This window comes from Odontesthes bonariensis, chromosome 1 (genome assembly GCF_027942865.1).
Source record: "Odontesthes bonariensis isolate fOdoBon6 chromosome 1, fOdoBon6.hap1, whole genome shotgun sequence".
NCBI lineage: Eukaryota > Metazoa > Chordata > Actinopteri > Atheriniformes > Atherinopsidae > Odontesthes > Odontesthes bonariensis.
Genome location: NC_134506.1, coordinates 30,364,400 through 30,384,726, shown reverse-complemented (window position 1 = coordinate 30,384,726; position 20,327 = coordinate 30,364,400). Strand labels below are relative to the sequence as shown.

Here is a 20,327-nt window from a genome sequence, read left to right as displayed (position 1 = left end):
TGTCTCCCATCTTTGTTGCAGCCTTCGAGCCGGGCTGTGACAGTCTTTATAAGACTTCTGTTTTAATGAAATCACGTCGAAAAGATTTAAAAATCATTGAAAAACGCTCATATAAATGTAAACTGCCTGTATAATTGTCTTGCTATAATTACTCTACCTCGTACTTTGCAATCAGTCAAATCTAGTCACCCAGAATTGCAAACAATTTGTTATTATATTTTTCCCTTTATTCATTGAATAATCTCCTTATCTTCAAGTGTGTTGGTAGGTGTGTTGTTTTTTCCCTCAGGCTTATTGCTGAAAGATGGAGACAGCAGAAACAGAGACTCTATTGATATAATAAACACAAGGCGCTGTAGAGGCAGGAACGGCAACTCAAACCGAAACCCAACAAGAAACAAAACCCAGGGGAAAACAGGACTGACCAACAGGGATGATGAAGTAAGTAATGACAAGGATCTAGCAAAGGACAAACTAAGGAGTTTTTATACTGTAGGAGCAAACCACTGACAAAAAGCAGGTGGTAGTGATAGCCAAATGTAAAACAAGAACAGGAAAGCAAGCTTAACAGAAAACACAAGGGGTCAGGCTATGCAAAAGAAAACAGGAAGCAGGCTGAACTACAACGTTACCTAAGCCAGAACACAAGATCAAAATCAGACCAATGAACTATGGAATCAAAAACACAGACCACGGCATTCCCAGGAAACAGTATGAGAGCCCAAGTCTTTTGACAGCATGTGTTAAATGTCAGTGAATGATAAGTGATAAACCTTGTTTTTTCAAATTTTTGAAACTTCCAATGAAATACGTCCCAGTGAGAGTAAAGTATCCGAGGCCATGTGGCAAAATTTTACATCCCAAACTGCTCTCACTGTAACTGCTGCCTGCGGAGCAACGAAGAGTCAGATTAAAGCTGTCAGTGCACAACAGCAACAGATGATGCACGTCTTTCAGCGTGGCCTCATTATAATGCAGTCTGGTGTAAATTATTCAGACTGCCTGGATGTTTGCAGATGTTTTGTGAGAATGGTGGACAGTTATATGCGGTACTCATGTGCTGAAGTATGCTCAGACTTGCATATTGACTGCAGTAGCTGTGATTAAAAATATATCAATGAACTAATATTGCTCTGCGTTTGACTGGAAGTGAATTAACGGGTGCTGACCGGCTTGATGATGGCAGAGGAAGTGCAACTGAAGTGTTTTACACCCTCTTGGTTTCTTTTGCGTATCTTATGCTAAACTTGATCAGATTTTTATACAACAAAAACTTTGATCAACTTCAAAGGCACCGTTTTACTTTATACAACTGCAAATCAACTACTTCAATGAACTGTAAATCAGTTTGGCTTTGCTGCGATTAAGTTTTGGCCCATTCTTATTTGTCTAACTGCTCAATGCGGCCACATTTGATAACCTGTGAGCATGAGCGGTTCTTTTCAGGACCTACAACAGCACCTCAATGGAGATCAGGTCTGACCACAGAAACTCCGAAAACTTCAGCGTTGCTAATTTTGAACCACTCAGGGATGGACTCACTCTATAACCTTCTGCATAATACATCAGCTTGACTGATGATCCGATGCCCTCCTGCTGGCTTTTCTGTAAGAGAGCAAGTTTAATTTTAACCTCAGTTACGGCAAGTCGCTTTCCAGCAACAAAGGTTCTTTGCAACAACTCAAGATAGGGATGGGCAAAATCCAAACTCCAAGCAGCAGTTCACAGAATGATCGGTGGCGTCACGGTTTGCTATGTCCATCTTTTATATGTAGTTTACCCGTTTGTGACATGACCAGTCTGTAATTTAGCTAAAGCAGATCACATTGTGAAAAAAAAAGAGAAATATATGTAAAAGACTTAATGCAATTTGATGATTTTAGTTCTTTGAGCAATATAATTAAAATGTCACTTTATTTGATGGCTTAATGAAAACCAGCAATAAATTGATTTTATTGTCCAAAGAAACGCATTTCAACTGTAAGGTTTGCACTTCTGTCTCATGACAATGAGGTGCTTTGTGTGCCTCGCAGAGCTGAACGTCTCAACTGTTAGTGCGGTCGTCTTCCAAACTAAAGGTCGGCAGTTCAGTCCCCATATTTTCACATGTAAAAGTGCCCTTTGGTGAGACACTGAACTCCTTCAACCAACTTGTTCATTTGTGTGTGACTGTAGAGAAAGCGCTGCATACGGTATAAATAGTGCATGTCTATCTCTCTCTCATATATATGGATCCGTCGGTGTTAAGAAGAGCTGTATTGGGTGAATGAGAAACACATGTTAACTGCTTTATTGAACTTGGGCGAGCTTAAAAAGACCCTCCATGTGTGGACCACTGACCGTGTCATAACATCAAGGTGTTCAGTAACCTACAGCACACGTGCATTTGTCAAAACATGTATTTTATTCATTTATCTTAAAAAATTAAAATAAAGTGCTTTTTATGTACAATATAATAAAAACAACAGTCACAATCTCAATGATACAAAAAATACAGTTCACAATGTTATTTGTACACAACAAATAATTAAGAAAGAATAAATCATGCAGGCAAGACCACATTTGTCTAATAGTTATTCAGTCAACTAAGCTTATGGTGTTCAGTATGCCGAGGCAATGCCGTCGTGTCCCATGGCCGAGCCGATATGGAGGATCTGGAGCTGTGCTTGCATTTTAGGACTATATCATGCAGCACAAAGGATTCATTACTTCTATTGTGCCGTTTCTTTGTAGCTATGACCATTTCAGCTAAATCCTGAAAAGACGTTGCAACAGACTGCCTACTGAAGCCGTTTTAGGAAAGTAGACTACAGAATATATAGTTGGCTTGGCTACATTCATATCCAGTACAGAATGTTTCATTACTGAGGAGCTACTGAAATGACCCATCGTTTATTGTAATAATGTTTGCTTTTTATTTAAAAAAAAAAAAAAAAAGCATGTCGATAATAAATTCCAACGTTCATGACAGTTTCTCTTTTTGTAATATTATCCAGTGAGGTTAAACTGTATTGTAGCTTTAGCTTTTCCATGTCAGATTACAGAGTATTATGGTTCAACACAGACCTCTAGAGATGTCATTTCCTGCGTTTCTACAATCACTTTTTACAGAAGCAAAAGGCGACAGAATGCGACAATATTTTAAGCAGCTTCCAGCCTTTTATGCCGAGAAAGTTGGTGGTGGCTTTAAGGATACTGCAAATTTACTACTGACCCGTGTTGTCATGTGGAGTAAGGTGTGCCCACTGAGGGCTACAATCACGCCATTCAACACTTTTCTGTTGGCGAGGTCACTGCAGGGTAGAGTACAACGTGGCACAAGGCTAAAGGCAAAGTAACTTGACACCTACTGTAAAGGCATTTATTTTATTTTTTTCTTTGTAGTGCAGTTATCCACCAAGCACTTCAACACAGGTTTCTGAGGATTTAGAAAAGCGGTCTTGGTAGAGGCGAAACTATTCTCTACTCTACACAAAGGCCTTTACAATCTAATTCATTATCGATCTGTTGCGAAATAAAATCCTTGGGTTTATCTGTTCAGTCTCAGCTTGCAACAGGAAACATTCTTATAAACAGCCTTTGGTTTCTTGATGAGAGTTGAATGAGAAGTTTGATACTTGTAATTGTACAGTACCCCTAAAAACCTGTTAGCTTAGCCTACTGCAGAGGCTGATATGAAGAGGAAGCCGCTTGTCTGAACCCATAGTATCTGTATCACTCTTTAATGTACAACAACCAAAGGATGAGAATATGTTTTCAGGGGAAGGTATTTGCTAAACTATTGGCCGAAAACAATTACTTCTTGGACTCTGGCTGACTACAGCAATGTCAGGTTGCCAGAAAGCGTTAAAAGTGTTGATCATCTTTGCATGCAGCAAGACTTGGTTATCCACTTAATAGAAAAAAGGAGAAAAAAAAAAAAAAAAAAAAAAATGAAAAAAAAAAAAACAGCAACAAACTGCATTCACTTTCCTTCCATTTGGAGTCTCAATGGCAAGCCAAGCCAACCAGCTATTAGCCATAGCCTCATAGAGGTGGTTTAATGGCAACAAAATGATGAAAGTTCCAGCAAAAGTTTAATTTCCAACTCGATAACACGTCAGAACTGACATCCACGTTTTCAGTCAGTCCATGAAATGATTTGAACTCTAAAAGAGCCAATTCAATCCATTAGCTTCACTCTTCACTCAAGCTTTCCGACTGCTAAAGCTTCCATTTCTATGAACTTTACTTTTGCATCCTTATTTGGTATTTGCTTTGTGCAACCGTCTATGCATTGGAATACATGGCAAAGCCTAAAGGCATCCGCACTTTGTGCATCACATGTATGCAGTTTGAAAATAGATGCCAGAATTAGTGTGCAGATATGATCCGTGTCAAACATCTCATCAAACTCTCAGCAATAAGGTGACGTTTGCTTATTTTCATCCATCCCAAACTAACCCTTTTATTGACGTGGATAAAAAAAAAAAACTAAAAAAAACCAAAAAACTCCTGTTTTGATGTGCTTGATTAAAAAAAGCATCAAAGTTGCTGAATGGACTGCGTGGTGAAATATATGCTGAAGTTAGCAGTAAAGCACTATGAATATGTTTAAAAAAAAACAAAAAACTCAGCAGTGTTCACTCTCTAGTTTTAAGACTACCTCTACAACACATCTTGCACAAGGTCCCTTGAAAACACACAATATTAAGCACAGGTACCGTATATACACAACAAAAACTCAGACCAAATAAGGGAAACACTGACCACTGTAGCGCAGTATGCTGAGCAGTTACTTTGTCAACTTGTAGCAGTTACGTTGCATTTTGTCATCTGCTCACTGTCCGAAGTAGCAAAACGTTGATACCGGGAGTTACTTGATCAATACAGTGAGGTGGCGACGTGGTGCCATGTTGTCCTTATGGTCGTGTAGATGGTTCTAAATGGGACTTATAGAACACGGTCAGCTTCCCACATCTTTGGAAATCTCTGCTGGAGTCTCGAAAGGTTTATGCACTATGAATGAAAGTGTTTCGGGATGGCTGCACTGGTCCCCATTATGACTAATATCTAAAGATTCATCATTCTTAGCAGCCACACCGCTCGTCTCTCAGTAGTTGCATTATTAAAAACCAGCCAATGGTACTGAAAGGTGCAAACCTGTAACCCTGATTACTTGTGCTGTCACATTAGCATCCCCTTGGCCTCTGAGTGTGGTGAATGCCGTGAAAGTAAGACATGCAACCTGGCTAGCTGGGGGTGTAGGTTACACAAAGTTCTTTGTATCTACCTAATTACACCATGTAGCTGTAGTCTGGCCACGAGGCCACACGCTTTTATCTCTTCCCTACCTACAGCAATGTTTGCCATTAGTTATTCTCTGATTTAAACATCTTGACTTAGATTATAAGCACTTTACAAAACCAAAAGGTTTCTACTGTTGGTGCCAGTCAAGCTCAGCGGTCTCCAAGTGGCTGTACCTGTATTACAGTAAGAAGGCAGAAGAAAAACTGGAATTTTAACATCCACACGACATTCAATATCCACGCCATGTCCATTGGCCACAGTTCCATTTTACACGAAGATCAGATATTTTGCCCAACGCATTCTTTAAAGTTCTAACAGTCTTTGAGAAATTCCCAACTTGAATTTCACATTTATTTAGCATTAGTGCCACAATACTTTTTTTTAGTGAAACCCAACCCATGGGTCCATCACCATGTGCTCTTCAACAGTGATCAATGCTAACACAAAGCATGAGATGGTCATGACAGGATGGCACTATTGCATTTAGAGAAGACAATCAAGTTATTCCTGTTTTTTTTTTGGCACAGTACACACGATGATTTCAGTGCTGCCCTGAATATGTTAGAAGGTGTGGATGTCCTCAACCCCCCTCCCCAACCCCCCCAACCCCTCACTAGCCTCTCTGCAATTGCAGTGTCAGGTCTCTCTTTTCCATATTCGCCTCAGAAAACTGGGCATGCGTGTCACAGTCCATTATTTACCATCATGGCACCTGCAGGTTAATACTGTAGAACAAGTCTGTCCCAGATGAGAAGAAATGCAAGTCTCGCCCTAAACTGGTCCATGGCAGTTTTGTGTGAAACACAGTCTTCGTACAGTGATGACATTTACTCACCAAAACAGGACAAATGTGTGTCTGACTTGCCTCCATAATGCGTTGATAATAATGAAAAGGCATTACATGGATAATATTCACCTAAACCTGAACGCTTGGTCACCATATAGCTGTAGCTTGGCTCTAGTGTGCATAATAACAGAAGTGTGGGGGGGCCACCTCCTGCAGAAAATGTGCAAGATTACTTATACTCAAACAGGCCTGGATAACTATCAGTAATTTAGAATTAGTTTGTCTTGCTGGAATTGTGTGTGACAGACATCTAGACTGAATAATTTACGCACGTATACCTAAGAGATACTGTGGTAACAGAAGAAGGTCTTCTGTTTATAGTTTAATTATTTGCTTCTACCTATATTACCCGGTCCAAATGTTCACACACACGTATGGTGTTAGTGCCCTGCAGGATGACTCAAAAACAACTTAAAATTATTTTCAGCAGCTGCCATGGTTTGTTATCCTGGTTGAAAACGGAGTGTCATGCCGCCTCCTCTTCTTGCCTTTCGCAGCAAACCGGAACAACCTCTGGCTTTGGAGTGGACATGGTTAAATGAAATGACCTCCGCATTGATCACAGAACTAAGATGGCTAAAATAAAAATTGTGCTGTGATGTAGGAGGATGTCCAGTGCTCCTCTCCTTTGCTCGGTGGCCTGTATCCTCATGGAAATGCAGGGTTTCGTCGTTTTTAGCGAATGCTGTGCTCTCATACGATGGAGTCTTTGATCTCGGAGCCTAACCTCACTCTGGGCCGAGGGCAGGTCGGCGAGTACTCCACGTGGCTCTCTTTAACGTTAAGCGGCCGCCGGTCGGAAGACTCGGAGAAGCTCTTGCTGTTGTCTGGCGAGGACTCGTGTGTGGGGGTGCTGCAGATGTAGTTGTCATTCAACGTCTGGTAGCCTTTGTGATCCGATGTAGAAACGGGGATTGTGTTGCCATTGAGGGGTAAGCTCTCAGTGGGCTTTCCCACGATCCTCGGCTTCTTCTGCTGCATGTTGGGGCACTCGCCCTGCTTCAGCATGGACTTCATGTGATCTCGGTTCCTGTAGATGACGAACAAGGAGAACACCACGAGGGAGAACGCCAACAGCGCGCACACCACGATGAGTTCGTTCCAGTACGTCTTCATGTGGACCTGCTCAGAGCGAGACACGCCGGGCATGATGATGGTTTCCTCCTGCGCAACGTGAGGTGTGCGTGAATGACCGATCAGAGTTGTGCTTTCCTGGCGGGGCTCCGCCCTCACGCAGTAGTTGGCCAACAGCTGGCGGAATCCTTCCTCTTCAGACCAGCACTCGTAGGTCTCCATCTTGTGGGACTGGGCCACCACTACAAGGTTTCCCTCTGGGGTGGCGTAGAGGAACTGGCTGGCGCTGTCACTGTAATGCCACCTTCTCTGCGCCAAGTTGGACCGCCGCTTACAGGGTAGGACTCGAAAGGTGTTAGCTGGGATCGTAATGAGTTTGCAATGGGAGCCACCTATAAAAAAAGAAAAAAAAAGAAAAAAAAAGAAATGGTTTTAAAACACTCAAGATCCCTTTAAAACAAATGCCAGATACAATCAAACGTGAGGATAAATGCCATGTTGATGGGTTTTTTTTGGAAGTAGGACGGGGATGGGTCTTTTTTCCTTCTTACAATAATTATAATTATCATTATGCACGTAAATAGGGTAGAGTTAGAAAGCCCCTAGTTCATAGTCCAGGAAATAGTTGCAGTGATTTATTGAATCATGCAAACGTAGATGATCCCACACTGCTTCAATAATGCTGAGGTCCGGGCTCTGTGGAGGATTCATCCCTCCATAAGACCCGTTGCCACTGATTGACAGTCTAGTTCTTGCGTCATTCGACATAAAATCGTCCTTTTCTTCCAGTTTCTCCTTCTTAAAGAATGGCCTCTCGACAGCCACCCTTCCATGGAGACCATTTCTGATAAGGCTTCAGCCAGCAGTAGATGGATCAACTGATGGGCCAGATGCTTCTCTTAGGTCCTGTGTCAGGTCTTTGAAGGATTTATTTCTTACTTCTTGAGGATATTGCTTTCAGATGCTATTTAGACGACAAAAGAAGTGGCAGGTACAGCAGTCACTTCAGCTTTCTCCAATTCTTAAAGTAACACATGCCGATGATATGACGTCTTCAGCCAATAGCTTTTGGAAATCACTTTCATGGTACAAAAATACTATTTTAGGTCCATCATACTGTTTTTGGTATTTTTGTAGATGCAACTAAAGAAATGGGAATGAATCATGGTCCTAGTGACAAGCTGCTAGCAAAGTGCCAAAAGATACAATTTAAAATTGGCTCTTTGCTGGGTTATTTGTTATGTGTAGACACAATACTGGTTCATTTCTTAGGTGAAATGGCTTTTTTAACGCTTGAATGACCCATTCAACTGAGTCAGTGTTAAGTGGCTTAAGAAACAAAAGACACATTCCTCTGGAAATGGTCAGATGCAAGAACCGGACTGAAAATATGAACAAGCAGCCAGTGATCAAAAAAAAAAAAAAAAAAAAAAAAAAAAAAAAAAAAACTTCAGAAAACCTTTCGCTCAAGAACACTTAAAAAGATGACAAGAAAGTCTGGCTGCTTGGAGGCAAAACATAAAGAAATGAGGGGCGGATCAAGACTTTTGCTCATTGCTGTATGTGTATCAAACCTTTTATCTACTGTAACTACACAAGAAAGCAAATGTTGAAATGTTCCATTGAACTGTTGCACAAGTTGTCATGTAAGGGTAGCATGCACCAACTACGGACCACGGTTGTGTGAGAATTGGAACCCAACTTCATTTCCAGAAATTACATGTTTCATCTCGTCTTTGTGCATGTTGTTTGCGGGATGCGTCAAGTAGATCGCAACACTTGAAATTAGAGACCAGTGCGCAGACTGAACACACTCACGAGAAGCCGCTGGTCTGGCAGATCTGGGGCTGGAAACAGTCCTGTTACAAATCGCTGATGTGTCAGCCTCCTCCACGTCCTGCTGCCAGTGGCTGAAACAAAACATACCAACGAAAACAACAGAGTGAGGGGAAGCAGCTGGAATTACAGGCACCTTATATGGATTCACCTCCTCTTCCCAAGCCCGTTATTTCAAAATCTGTGTGTTCAGCTTCATCAGCGTGACTAAGAGGCCGATCCTCTTTGTTAAAAGCACAAGCACAGGCACATGACCGTGAGCTTTAAGTGATTATTTCATGAGTTTGTCTGGGTGAATGTTCACAACAAAAACTAAATCATGTGGTCGTTTAAGGTTTAAGTGCACGTCCTCCTGTACAGACTGAGTAGCAAATACTAATTAAAAAAAGAACCTCATTGAATTTGTGAAGATTCTGACTTTTAATCAAGTACCACCTTGAATTTTTGGAATTGGGGGGAAAAAAAATGTGTCAGCTCTAATGATGGAAACAATTAAACACCAATATTGTGATAGCTTTAACCAATTCTATATGGCTAATTCCTGTCTTAGAATTTAATAGATTTAAGGTCTTTGTTTTATGACCACAAGTCTGCAAAGTTAATGGCAAACCTATTTCTTTGGATTTAAGATTTTTAAACAAAATTGGGGAAAGTGGTAATTATCCCAATTACTGCATTTCTGCATTGCCAGGCTAATACTGTAATGGTGCACTCGTAATGACGCCTAAATACCCAACATGCAGACTTTTAGCCTCGTTGTTTTCTGACATGCAGGTAAAGCTACTTATTTGCCCCGATTTTTAAAATTCAAGTGAAAAAAAATTGTTAAATTCCATACATTTTCTTAAATATTCAACACTTTTCAATGTTAATATAATATTTAAAGGCCTACAGAAAGGTGATTTTTTGCACAAAACTGAAATGGCAGATCGATTCCTTATATACCATGGAATTATTTTATGATTTTAAAATAATTTTAGGTCCCTGGATAGTCCTGATTAGACCCAATAAACTATCACCACTTTTGATTCGAATTTTGGCAAACCGACGACAGGTGCGTGACGTCACGAGTGCAACAAACAATAAACATGTCTGATACCAGTAGTTCTAGTAGCGAAGCCAGCAGTTTGCCAGACCTGGACAACTTCTTCAAGGTAAATTTCGATGTGTGCCGCGGGACGTCGCTTGGAAATATAAAACGTTGGGTTCAGTGCAGTTTTTATTGCGAGTAGATGTACGAAGTGCGTGTGTTGCCCTCAGCACCAGCAGCTCACACCACCGGGGACAGAGGAAGCAGAGAGACCTGCGGTCGGACAGGAATCCACCTGGCGGAGAGCGAACACACTCTGCCAGGTGGAGAGTGGAAATCAGCCGGCAGAGCGATCATGTCCACGTCGGGGCTCTTGATGATCGCTCTGCCGGCTGATTTCAGGGCAACCATCCCGCGGTGTGTCCGCTCTCCGCCAGGTGGATTCCCCCTGAGTGTCCGCACCGCAGGGAGCTGAACATGGCGGGATGGCTCCGGCTGATTTCACCAGAGAGGAGGCAGGCGGACAGGGAGGCACAGACACAAGTTCCGACCGCAGGTCTCTCTGCTTCCTCTGTCCCCGCAACATTTGAAACTTTTCAGGTGAGAAAGTAGTCGTTTAGATCCCCAACGTGTTGAAAACCTGACAAAATACCGGCTGTTTACCATTTTGTTCCGACGAATTCGGCGCTGCTAAAGCTAGCCGCATTGAGCAACGCACTTCCGGTTATTTTGACAAAATAAAATACCCGTTGCCTTTTATCATAGGGAAGCCATTACGTGCCGTTGTTTTGAAAACAGGAAGTGAACCTACCCTCGTTGTAGCTAGCTTGAAACTGCCGTTTTGACAGGAAATGACGGTATGCCGGGTTGCCGCCGTCCTGCAGTGCTTCTGTCTTCTGACAAAGTCGCTAAATTGGCAACACGGCAACCAGGAAAAACCATGCACTTGTGACGTCACACGGATTTTCTAGGAGGTTTCCTAGCGGCAAATTCAAAATCGCAAATTTCATGCATTTATGAAATGTTTTGGTGTAGAGTCCAATGATCATTATTGTTCCTCTGTGTATGTATTATCATTATGTATTGGGTGTAGTGTCAGCTTTCTGTAGGCCTTTAAAAAGAAAAGCAAAAGCACCATTTTGTTATAGAGGCTTATGACCAAATGCAGCGGTCGGACAAATTAAAAGTAGGGATATTAGAAATGTTTAGTTTTAACGTTGCTCCAATGTCGCAGTACATGTCAAACGGTGCCAATGACCTTACTGGGACATCTCACCTGTCGGGTGGAGCCATCCTGACGTCCCGGCACAGCCGCCCGGTCCAGGCGCAGTAGGGGTCTCTGGACAACACGCACTCGCCGCAGCTCAGGTAGTTGGAACAGTTGGCCACGGGAACCTCCACCAAGCCCGAGTAGGACGACACAAACAATAGACCCTGCAGAAGACAGAAAACATCTGTGAGTGTGTGTGCGACACCAAAGGTGAATTCAGGACCCAAGAGGCCTTCCGCTTCTGGTTCTGGGTTTCTGATTTCAAAAAGGGGAAACCATGCTGAAACAATTACTTGGTGGAAACAGAGGGGCATAACCTGCATAATGAGCTAACTCTGGCCAGCTGCTCTCTGTCTTCAATCCAGCTGAGTGGAATTTAAACTTTGTGATAACGTGTTCAAAATCAAAAGAGCGTTAGTTACGAAACAAATTCTATTCATTCTCTTGCAGTTTGAATACTCTTCACGTCGACATGTGTTTAACACATGATTTTCCCCACCCCATGGTGCAGTCGTCCTAACACACAGTGTACCCCTTCTTCTCAAACAGTCTATTTTTAGGCCAGCTTATCTAATGGTGCATTAGATAGACATCAAGTGGATTCCACCTTACTCTTTCATGTCCCCATTTGGAGCTAAGAATACACTCGCAAAAAGAATCTTAGACTTTATTAGAATGACATAATGGCAGATAAGATTGCAGTTTGGCAGCACTGGGCAGAGGAGAGATCTTTATGTAATAAAGGAAGAAAAGGTAATGAAATTTAGCCCTGGGTAAGATGCCAGAGAGGATAATAAATGCTACTCCAGACAGCGCTATAACTTACTGCAAAACTCAATGGATTGGCCCCTGTGGAGGAAAATAACTGCAGCCAGAGTGTGCCCTTTCACATCCTCATTGATTGAAAATGAATTAACGTTTGATAGAAATTGAGAAAAGAGAGTACAATAGTAACTATTACATGTGTATAATCATTTGTAGCATCTGCACTTTAATTGGTTTCTGCACTGAATTGCTTGATTTTTACCCGTTGAGGATCGAGTTCGATGTGTTGCACAGGCTGAGGCTCAGCGAACAGAACCATCTCCTCTATGATGTGCATCTTATCATTGGCATTGATGGCCTTGTGAAGCTTTCCATCATCTATGAGAAACAGAAGTAGTGGAAGTGAGTCATAATGTGGTCACGATGATGCAAATGGCACCGTATTCCTCTCCATGAAAGCGATTGGCTGTGGTGACAAGCTGCACCTGTCCCAATGAAGAGCACGTCGTAGGCCCGTTCCATGCCCTGGATCTTGTGAACAGCGATCTGGGTGTAGTGTACGCTGCGTTTCAGCAGCAGCGGAGCGCTGCGGATCACGCTGTCCATCAGGAAATGGTCCTTGACAAAGTTGAGCACTTTATCGGGCATGTGCAAGGATGACTGGATGCCCATTTGCCTGGCATGGTTAGTCACACACTGTAGAAGAATGAGATGGGGAAAAAATAAAAAAATAAATCTATAAGTGCACACATACAATCATTTCTTTCAAATATAGTTTCACTGTTATTTTGGATTACGATGATGCCATAGATGCTGTTAATCAATCTGCACAAAGGTTTTTATTGCTTGTAGAGCTTAACACTGAATCCTACTGCAGAGCTGAGTTTACGTTAATCTGTACGACTCTCATTGAGAAGCCACCTTCTTACCTCACATCAGTGCTGCATTGGTACCCCCAGTCCATACCAAACTGCTTTTAGTGTCTGTGCTCTGAAAACCTGGAAGTCTTTACAACGTAAAAATGATGTCTTCTGTAACCTTTGGTCATTTTTAACTCCTTATCCCGGACCATTTACTTTCCTTTTGAAAACATTTAAGTTAACGCTTTGTTGTATCTGGATCCATTACCTTTACAGCTTTTATCCATGTAAACTTTAACTGGAGTGTTCCTTTTGCTGTGTATCCCTGTTTGTAATTAAAATAAAAATGGGATATATATTGTTAGTTTGTTTGGGATTAAAAATGCCTCCAAAATATATTGGCAAAGCAGCAATTTTGGATCCCATCTTTGAGTCACGAAAATAAAAGCAGAGCATCTGCCATAGATCAGGCTCACAAGCTGAGGAGCTCCGGGCTACATCTTTAGGTGGATCTTTAGAAGCCTATAATATACTTTTAGAGCATGTGATAACTAAAGCACATATTCCAGGCGGTACGACAACCTCTGATTGTAGTCGTTTTGTGAACTCGTGTTCCTCTGATGTCACTTGAATGCACAAACTGAATCAAAACAAGTTGTACTGTTGTCCTAAATGATGTTTGTTTTGCCTTCATGACTCACCGCCCCGGGCCGTGGCTCTGGTACTTGGTGGTTGTAGGTGTACCACTGCTGGGTCTCCCTGTTGACTTCACGGTAGCGGCCGCTGAAGGCTCTTTCCACCTGCGCCATGCTGAAGGCACACACAGCTGAGCTTCCCGATGCCCCTTTATACCTGCAAACAAATGGAGAAATGTACAGTTGTAATGATTTTGACTTGTGTGAATACCTGTGAAAATAGCATTTGACAGTGTAACCCATCAAACTGCTTAGGGTGTTTTTGGGGCTCAGGACGGCGTGTGAGAGCAGCGCCTGCGTGTGACATAAAGGACCGCTGACATACAGCGTGGCCACAGTCTGAACCACTTCCTGAACTTGTGTCTCACCACTGAGAGGTGAAGACGCCATAGAACACTGTGCTCTCCCAGCTGTCTCCCATGGGCTTCAGAACAAACATATCCTGGATGATGTTGAAGGGGAAGCCGTCGTCGGGGAGGGAACACAGGAGCTGAGCCTTCAGGAAGGTGGTCCATTTCTTCTGCAGCACTCGTTCACCTCCCTTGTCACCCTGAGAGGAGATCAGGAGATTCAGCATGTTGCAAAAATATCAAAGAAGACTTCATTTCCCATAAATTATTTCTTTGTGTGAGCTCGAAGGGGACTTAATCTTTCATTTGGGGTGTGGATACAGGCCTATTGATGACCCAGTGGCAGGAGAGGACACGGGTGAACAGGAGCGTGTTTCACAAGCAGGTGAGCCGTAGCAGTGGGCGGGAGTTCCACTCTGATACAAGTGAAAATCTGATTTCAGCCGGAGAGGTTGCAGCTGCTGTGTAAAAGACGTCCTGGCTTCTGAAAAAAAGCCAGGACTTCCAGAAACAGGAGTGAGTAAGCGAACCGTTAGTTAGCCCTCAATTGGAGTTTACATTTACCGTTTGAAGCCAAAGGGAACAGCTACTTAATGAGAGCGCAAACTATTTCAGATTTAGGTCACTGCCATTCACCCAGTTTGTAATCAAAGCCGTTTCCAGAAAAGTATACAAGGCACACTTGTATAATGAATGTGGGCTTACGGAGCAGACTCTCAGCTTTAATGTACATTTACAATTAAACCGGAGGAAGAATTTCGGAATCGAACATCTTAAACATTTAGATCGATACTTTTCAGAGGCTCAAACGTAATTGAACAGTCGAGTTGAAAGGCACCTCGTGAACAGGTGCAGGCTTTTTGTTCATTATCAAACCATCTAATTAAGAAGGTTAAAGGTCCAGAGATGGAAGCTTTTTTGGAAGCTATTGCTCCGAACCCACAATATACAGTCAAATGAGCTTTCAGTGCAAATGAAACAAGTAATGTTTTGGCTAATAAACCAATTCAATAGAAAGAGTTCAGGAACATGAACCAGTGAGCTCTTCAACATAAAAACAATGGTTTACAACAGCCATAGATGATCAGAGGATCCTTTCCATAGCTGAAAACCTGCCTGCGAGCTTCAATAATAGAAAGGCCAGATGAGACTAACCATCTTTAAAACTTGAACTTATACCAGAATCCTGAGAAGAAAAATTAAACAGCGATCCAAAGCATCATCTGTTAAATTTTTGGCTGCTTTCAGTGGCAGTGTGACACCAGTTTTTATTGATCATGTGACAGGATCCATTCAAATGAAATCTGAAGTGTCCATACATTCTGATTCTGATTTAACTACGCCTCTCTGTACAGATGGACGAGGACCCAATGCATAAAACATATGTGAACGCAAACCAGGAGGTTTTCAAGGCAAAGGAGTGGAATATTCTGCAGTGACCAAATCACCCGGTCTAACCCGGGTTTCGCTGACTGTAGTTTTGTGAGGATGTGAAGTGTAAGCTCAAATTCCCAACTGAAGACAGCTGCAGACCTGGAAACCTATTCTTTGGTGATGTGCATGGGTTCAAGGCTTCATAAAGGAACGTGCAGCAGATTCATGAGGAGAAGCTCCTCTACTGTCAGACAGTACAAAAGTTAGAAACGTATCACAAAGTCCCAATAAATAATGTACGTTGCAATTGAACTGCAGCTGGAAAAACCCAGAGTATTTTGAAATCATGCCGCAATCTATCCCCTTTGTGTCAAAGGGTACAGTTGAGGTCAAATAAGGAAAGAAATACTGGTTTTAGTGACCATTCATGACCTCTTAAATAAAATAAGCCGAACAAACAGTAATCAGAAGCAGGAGTTCAATGTCTTCATGCAATCTGATGTGTTGAAATCCTTTCCCGTGGAGTTACAAAAAATATTTTACAACCAACTCTCCGCATAAAAAGAGCTCAAACTATCAGTTCCTCTTTGAAGGAGAGGAAATGTGGAAATGGAAAAACAACAGTAAGTTATTAATTACAGCTTTGAAATCAAGATCAGTGGCTCACGTCTGATGTCTCCCCCAACACACAGATGAGGTTTTCACTCCCAACAGCTTTCAGATGAGTTAGCCATTACTAGCAATTACCGAACCGCTTATAAACACGCACAGAAAGGCACTCCTCCAACACACTCCCAGCCAACGAGCAGGAAATCGCAGGAGGAGCCGAAGGAGGAGGACCAAAACAAGTGGTCGCGCCCAATCTCAGGGCAGTTGCACTGCATCAGATCCAAACTATCCCATGAGCAACTCCTTCAAAACCCAGAAAAACTCCTTCATAACGGTAGAAAAGGGTGAATCACCTTTGGGGAGATTAAGTTCAAAACTGTATCTACCTCCTCCTTTTGTGTGCTGTCACACACAAACAATCACTGCGCTCGGAAGTGAGTTGAACCCTTGAGGGACTGATGCAGGGCCTGGGAACCAATTACAAGGCTGCTCTGGCAGTCTGTCTGTATAACGAGGAGCCCACATTCCTGCTCTCTCAGCTGTCCACTGCTTGTTGTTGCTGTGCTCTGCTGCAAAGCTTGTACTTTCAATCGCTGCAACCACTCCCCTCTGATAGCTGGCCCTCCAAAACGCTCCTCTTTGCTACGCTATCCGCCCCTCACACGTTTTTATCCCACTTGAGATTCCTCGTGTTTATCAACTTCAGGAGTAGGTGAACACGAGGTAAGGAAAAATGCTGCTGCACAGTGTTCATAATCTGCCTGCTTTCCACCGTCCCTTAGTGAGCACACCTGAATAAACACAAGAAAGAAGGAGTGGAAGAAGGGAGGGGGACCGATAGGAAAGGAGGGAGAAAAAAAAACACAACAACTCGGAAGCAGGAATTCTTGGCAAACTCAAGTAAAGCAGTAGTTACAATACTCCATCAAAAAAAATACAAAACAAAACAAAAAACCAACACTGTCACGTTGTTATTCTTTTTTTTTTTTTTAATATTTATCTTATCTGATGAGAAACACATTCTCCTTCTAAGCGTACGCCCAGATGAACCTACACACCGGACAGGATTCAGATATTAAATAAAACCACATTCCAGTATTACTGGACTACTTGGCCTGGGACACGGGAGGAAATGGTGTGTTCTTTCTGTCAGTTCGCACAAGTGTGTTAGATATGGAGCCTGCCGGCAGGGAGGAGTCTTCATACCTCGGTTTTACCTAACCTTCCTCTGAGTTCAGCACGCTGTGCAGGCTTACTGCATGAAGGGAAAGGAAAAGCTGGATATCGTAATCGTTTTTTTTTTTTGTGTGTGTTACGGTCACCAATTTTACAGCCGACCTTTACAACGGCAGCTGCAGCAACAGTCAAATAGAGCTAATAAAGGGCAGATGAAACCCATTGCCACCAATTTAAATCTGTCCGCCCATTTTCTTCACCAGGTAATCAATGCAAGTTTCTTTTGCACACAGCTCGACAGTAAATGGGATTCTTGTAACCGATCGAGATGAGTTCATCTTATCAAGCATTCATCGAGCATATTTAAGAGCAAACCCAATGCGGCACGACTGCACCGCTCCAGAACAGCGTTTGAAAAGATGCCATGAAAAAGGGAGCTGCTGCATTCCAGTGAAATAAAAGGCGCTTTACAGAGCAGAAAAGCTATTCTTCTGCCTCTCTTGCACAGTTCAACTGCAGCAAGTTGCCACTGTCTGCGGGGCCTTTCTGTCAGTGATTTCCATATATAGAACCCAGGAGCTGCTCTGCCGGCTGCAAGAGGTGTCGCAGCACAGAGTGCCAGAGCCTTGCAGGACCAAGTCATTAAGCTGCCCCCACGATTACTCACATTACTGCCTCCATGAACAGGAGGCATCAGTCAGGGAGGGATGCTGAGAGCATGTACATCACAGCTTCATAGCGTTTTAATTGATCTCATAATGGGTGAAAAGGGGTAAAGTCTGCAGCAGTTTATCAAGGTTGATCGACCAAACTAAACTCTCAAGGAGGTGGGGGGTGGGGGTTGGGTAGTCGAGACAGTGTAGATAGTTTAAATGATCCGAGGGACATCTGCGGTTGCCACAGTTTGCATAATTTGCCCGCAACAAAAAACAGGGGGGGGAGGCATTTCATTTTGCTGCAAAGCACCCTTGAATACTAATAATGCCTGCAAAGCTCAAAGGGCTGGTGGAGAAAGGCAAGGAGCTGGTGGGATGGACGAGTGCTGCTGACATTGTGAGGGAGATGGAAGGAGAGGGGAATATGACATTGCAGAGAAACGGGAGAGAAGGGAGGGAGGGAGGGAGGTGATGATTCAGACAAGAGGAAACAAAGTCTGCTGAAAACATGTTTGTACAGTCAAATAGAGAAACCTTTAACGCACCAGCGACATTTTTCCATTGCACCCAAACAGGCATGACACACAGTTTAACGTTACCAAATGTGCTTTTGACACGGGAGCGTTCCATTTTGTTTTGAGGCAATTGTATCAGGATTAATGACAGGAGGGACCAGCCCTGCTGCACCCGTTTCCTTTGCATGACCATCTTGTGTCATCACCTCACCCTTACCCCACGAGTCTTACCTTACACACGCGAGCAATCCTCGACACGATGGTGTTGTCAAAGAAGTCAAACTCTTTTCCCGCCTCACTAAAGAAGAAGAAAATCTTGTCGTCGTCTCCCATCGGGTTACCTACTGGCTGACTCTCCTCGATGTAAGCCGACCCGACAAAGACCGGATCTGTCAAGAATAGAAAACACATAGTAAACATGCTATACCTTTATCATTAACACAAAGGTTGTTGTTTTTTTGCCCAGCTGTTCCGTCACTTTTGCATCATCGTAAACCAGCTGCGTCAAACAATCCCGTGAGAGCAGAGGCGACCAGATTCTCGATATAATTGTACTCAGATGCCTCATCAGGAGCACTCTGCGTGGATTACCAAGAGATAAAAAGACAAGAGAGGCCTTAATTGTGCGCAAAGTGCAGTTTACTCTGGCGGCAGCGATGGCAGACGGCTGAGGCTGTTTTGATGTACATGTGTGGCGGCTGATAGGCCCGGACTCCCGCAATCTACGAGGGCTTGTCTTTACTCTCTGCCTGCATGCATTAGTGAATGCGCCTCACTAATGATCGCTACTTTCTGGAGCTTATCTGTTTTGAAGATGCGTAGAAAGAAAGAAACGGGAGTTTACCTTGCAGCCATTTTAGGGAGTTTTCCGTCTTCAGTGCAGTTCCTTGACCCAAGCTTTTGTAAATGACTGGCTCATTACCTTGGAAGTTACTGACAGTACCTGTATACAACTCACCATCTGGAAGAAAAACAAAAGGAAAAGAACCAAGATTCAAGTCAACCTGCTATAAACAAACACTAATTATGAAGAAGTTATAAGCTGGAGATGAAGTCGGTGATAAAGAGAGCCGTTAGCGCCATAACAGAGTGAGGGATAAGACCACCTCCCCGTCATATCCACTTCAATTACTTACTAATTGCTTTTTAAGGAAGTTGAACACAAACAATGTCTGTTTGTGTCCGGCTATTTATTAGAGAGTCTGATGCAGACAAACAACATTAGCAGCCACATCATGACTCATTACTGAATCAAAGATGCTGCAAACATCAAAGTGGCTTCAGAAATGTCTCTCTTCCCAAGTGGAAGCCGTTACCAAGCGCGTGTGTTACTACATACCAACAATGATGGCAGTGGATTTGTACTGTGGATTAAAAGGACAGCGACTGCGGCCATCTTCCATCACGACCTCGCCCACCTCGTCTCTCTCCAGCGTGAACGTTGACGTGTTCTGAAGACAATCAGGCACAGTCCAATTAAAACTCTCCTCAGAGTGAAAGAGTGAGCTGAAGTGAGCTCAGCGGCCTCCACCTCATTCTCTCCATTACAATACAGATAGGTCACTGACATTTTGGAAGTCTGGTCACCTCGAAACGTACATGTGTGTAATGTTGCCCTGAAAGATTACCAAGCCTAAGCTTTTTGGACACTGCATGCAATTTTTCATGTTTAAATGAGAGCATCTGTAAGGATTGTTCATTTTAACGATGCACGTCTGCTACAACAGATGCTAAAAGATTATTCAGATTAGTCCTCATTTTCATTATTACAAAAAAACAAATAAATAGAAAAATTATTTAACAAAAAATAAATAAATAAACCGCATGACAAAACCAATCCAGTGCTTCTTTCGAATCAAAGTCTAATTCTCTGTATTCCTGCCAAGTTGTTTCACCAAGCGTTGACCACAGCCCGAGAACATTAATTTCACTCCTTTCCTCATGCATTCCTCTGTTGCTAGAAATGGTGGCGAATTTGTTT

General features: G+C 42.8%; 1 protein-coding gene across 2 annotated transcripts in view; it reads right to left on the bottom strand.

Annotated features, from left to right (window-relative positions):
• Positions 1 to 2,440: 2,440 nt before the first annotated feature.
• Positions 2,441 to 20,327, bottom strand: part of sema4bb (sema domain, immunoglobulin domain (Ig), transmembrane domain (TM) and short cytoplasmic domain, (semaphorin) 4Bb) — a 59,102-nt gene continuing 41,215 nt past the window's right edge. For both annotated transcript variants that reach the window (XM_075463965.1, XM_075463957.1), the window contains exons 6-15: positions 19,686 to 19,797; positions 19,191 to 19,307; positions 18,578 to 18,735; positions 14,035 to 14,216; positions 13,673 to 13,823; positions 12,597 to 12,807; positions 12,374 to 12,489; positions 11,353 to 11,510; positions 9,029 to 9,120; positions 2,441 to 7,602 (exon numbers count right to left, since the gene is read on the bottom strand). In XM_075463965.1, coding sequence (XP_075320080.1) covers positions 6,830 to 7,602; positions 9,029 to 9,120; positions 11,353 to 11,510; positions 12,374 to 12,489; positions 12,597 to 12,807; positions 13,673 to 13,823; positions 14,035 to 14,216; positions 18,578 to 18,735; positions 19,191 to 19,307; positions 19,686 to 19,797 — 2,070 coding nt within the window. In that variant the 3' untranslated portion in view covers positions 2,441 to 6,829. The remainder of the gene's footprint in view (positions 7,603 to 9,028; positions 9,121 to 11,352; positions 11,511 to 12,373; positions 12,490 to 12,596; positions 12,808 to 13,672; positions 13,824 to 14,034; positions 14,217 to 18,577; positions 18,736 to 19,190; positions 19,308 to 19,685; positions 19,798 to 20,327) is intronic.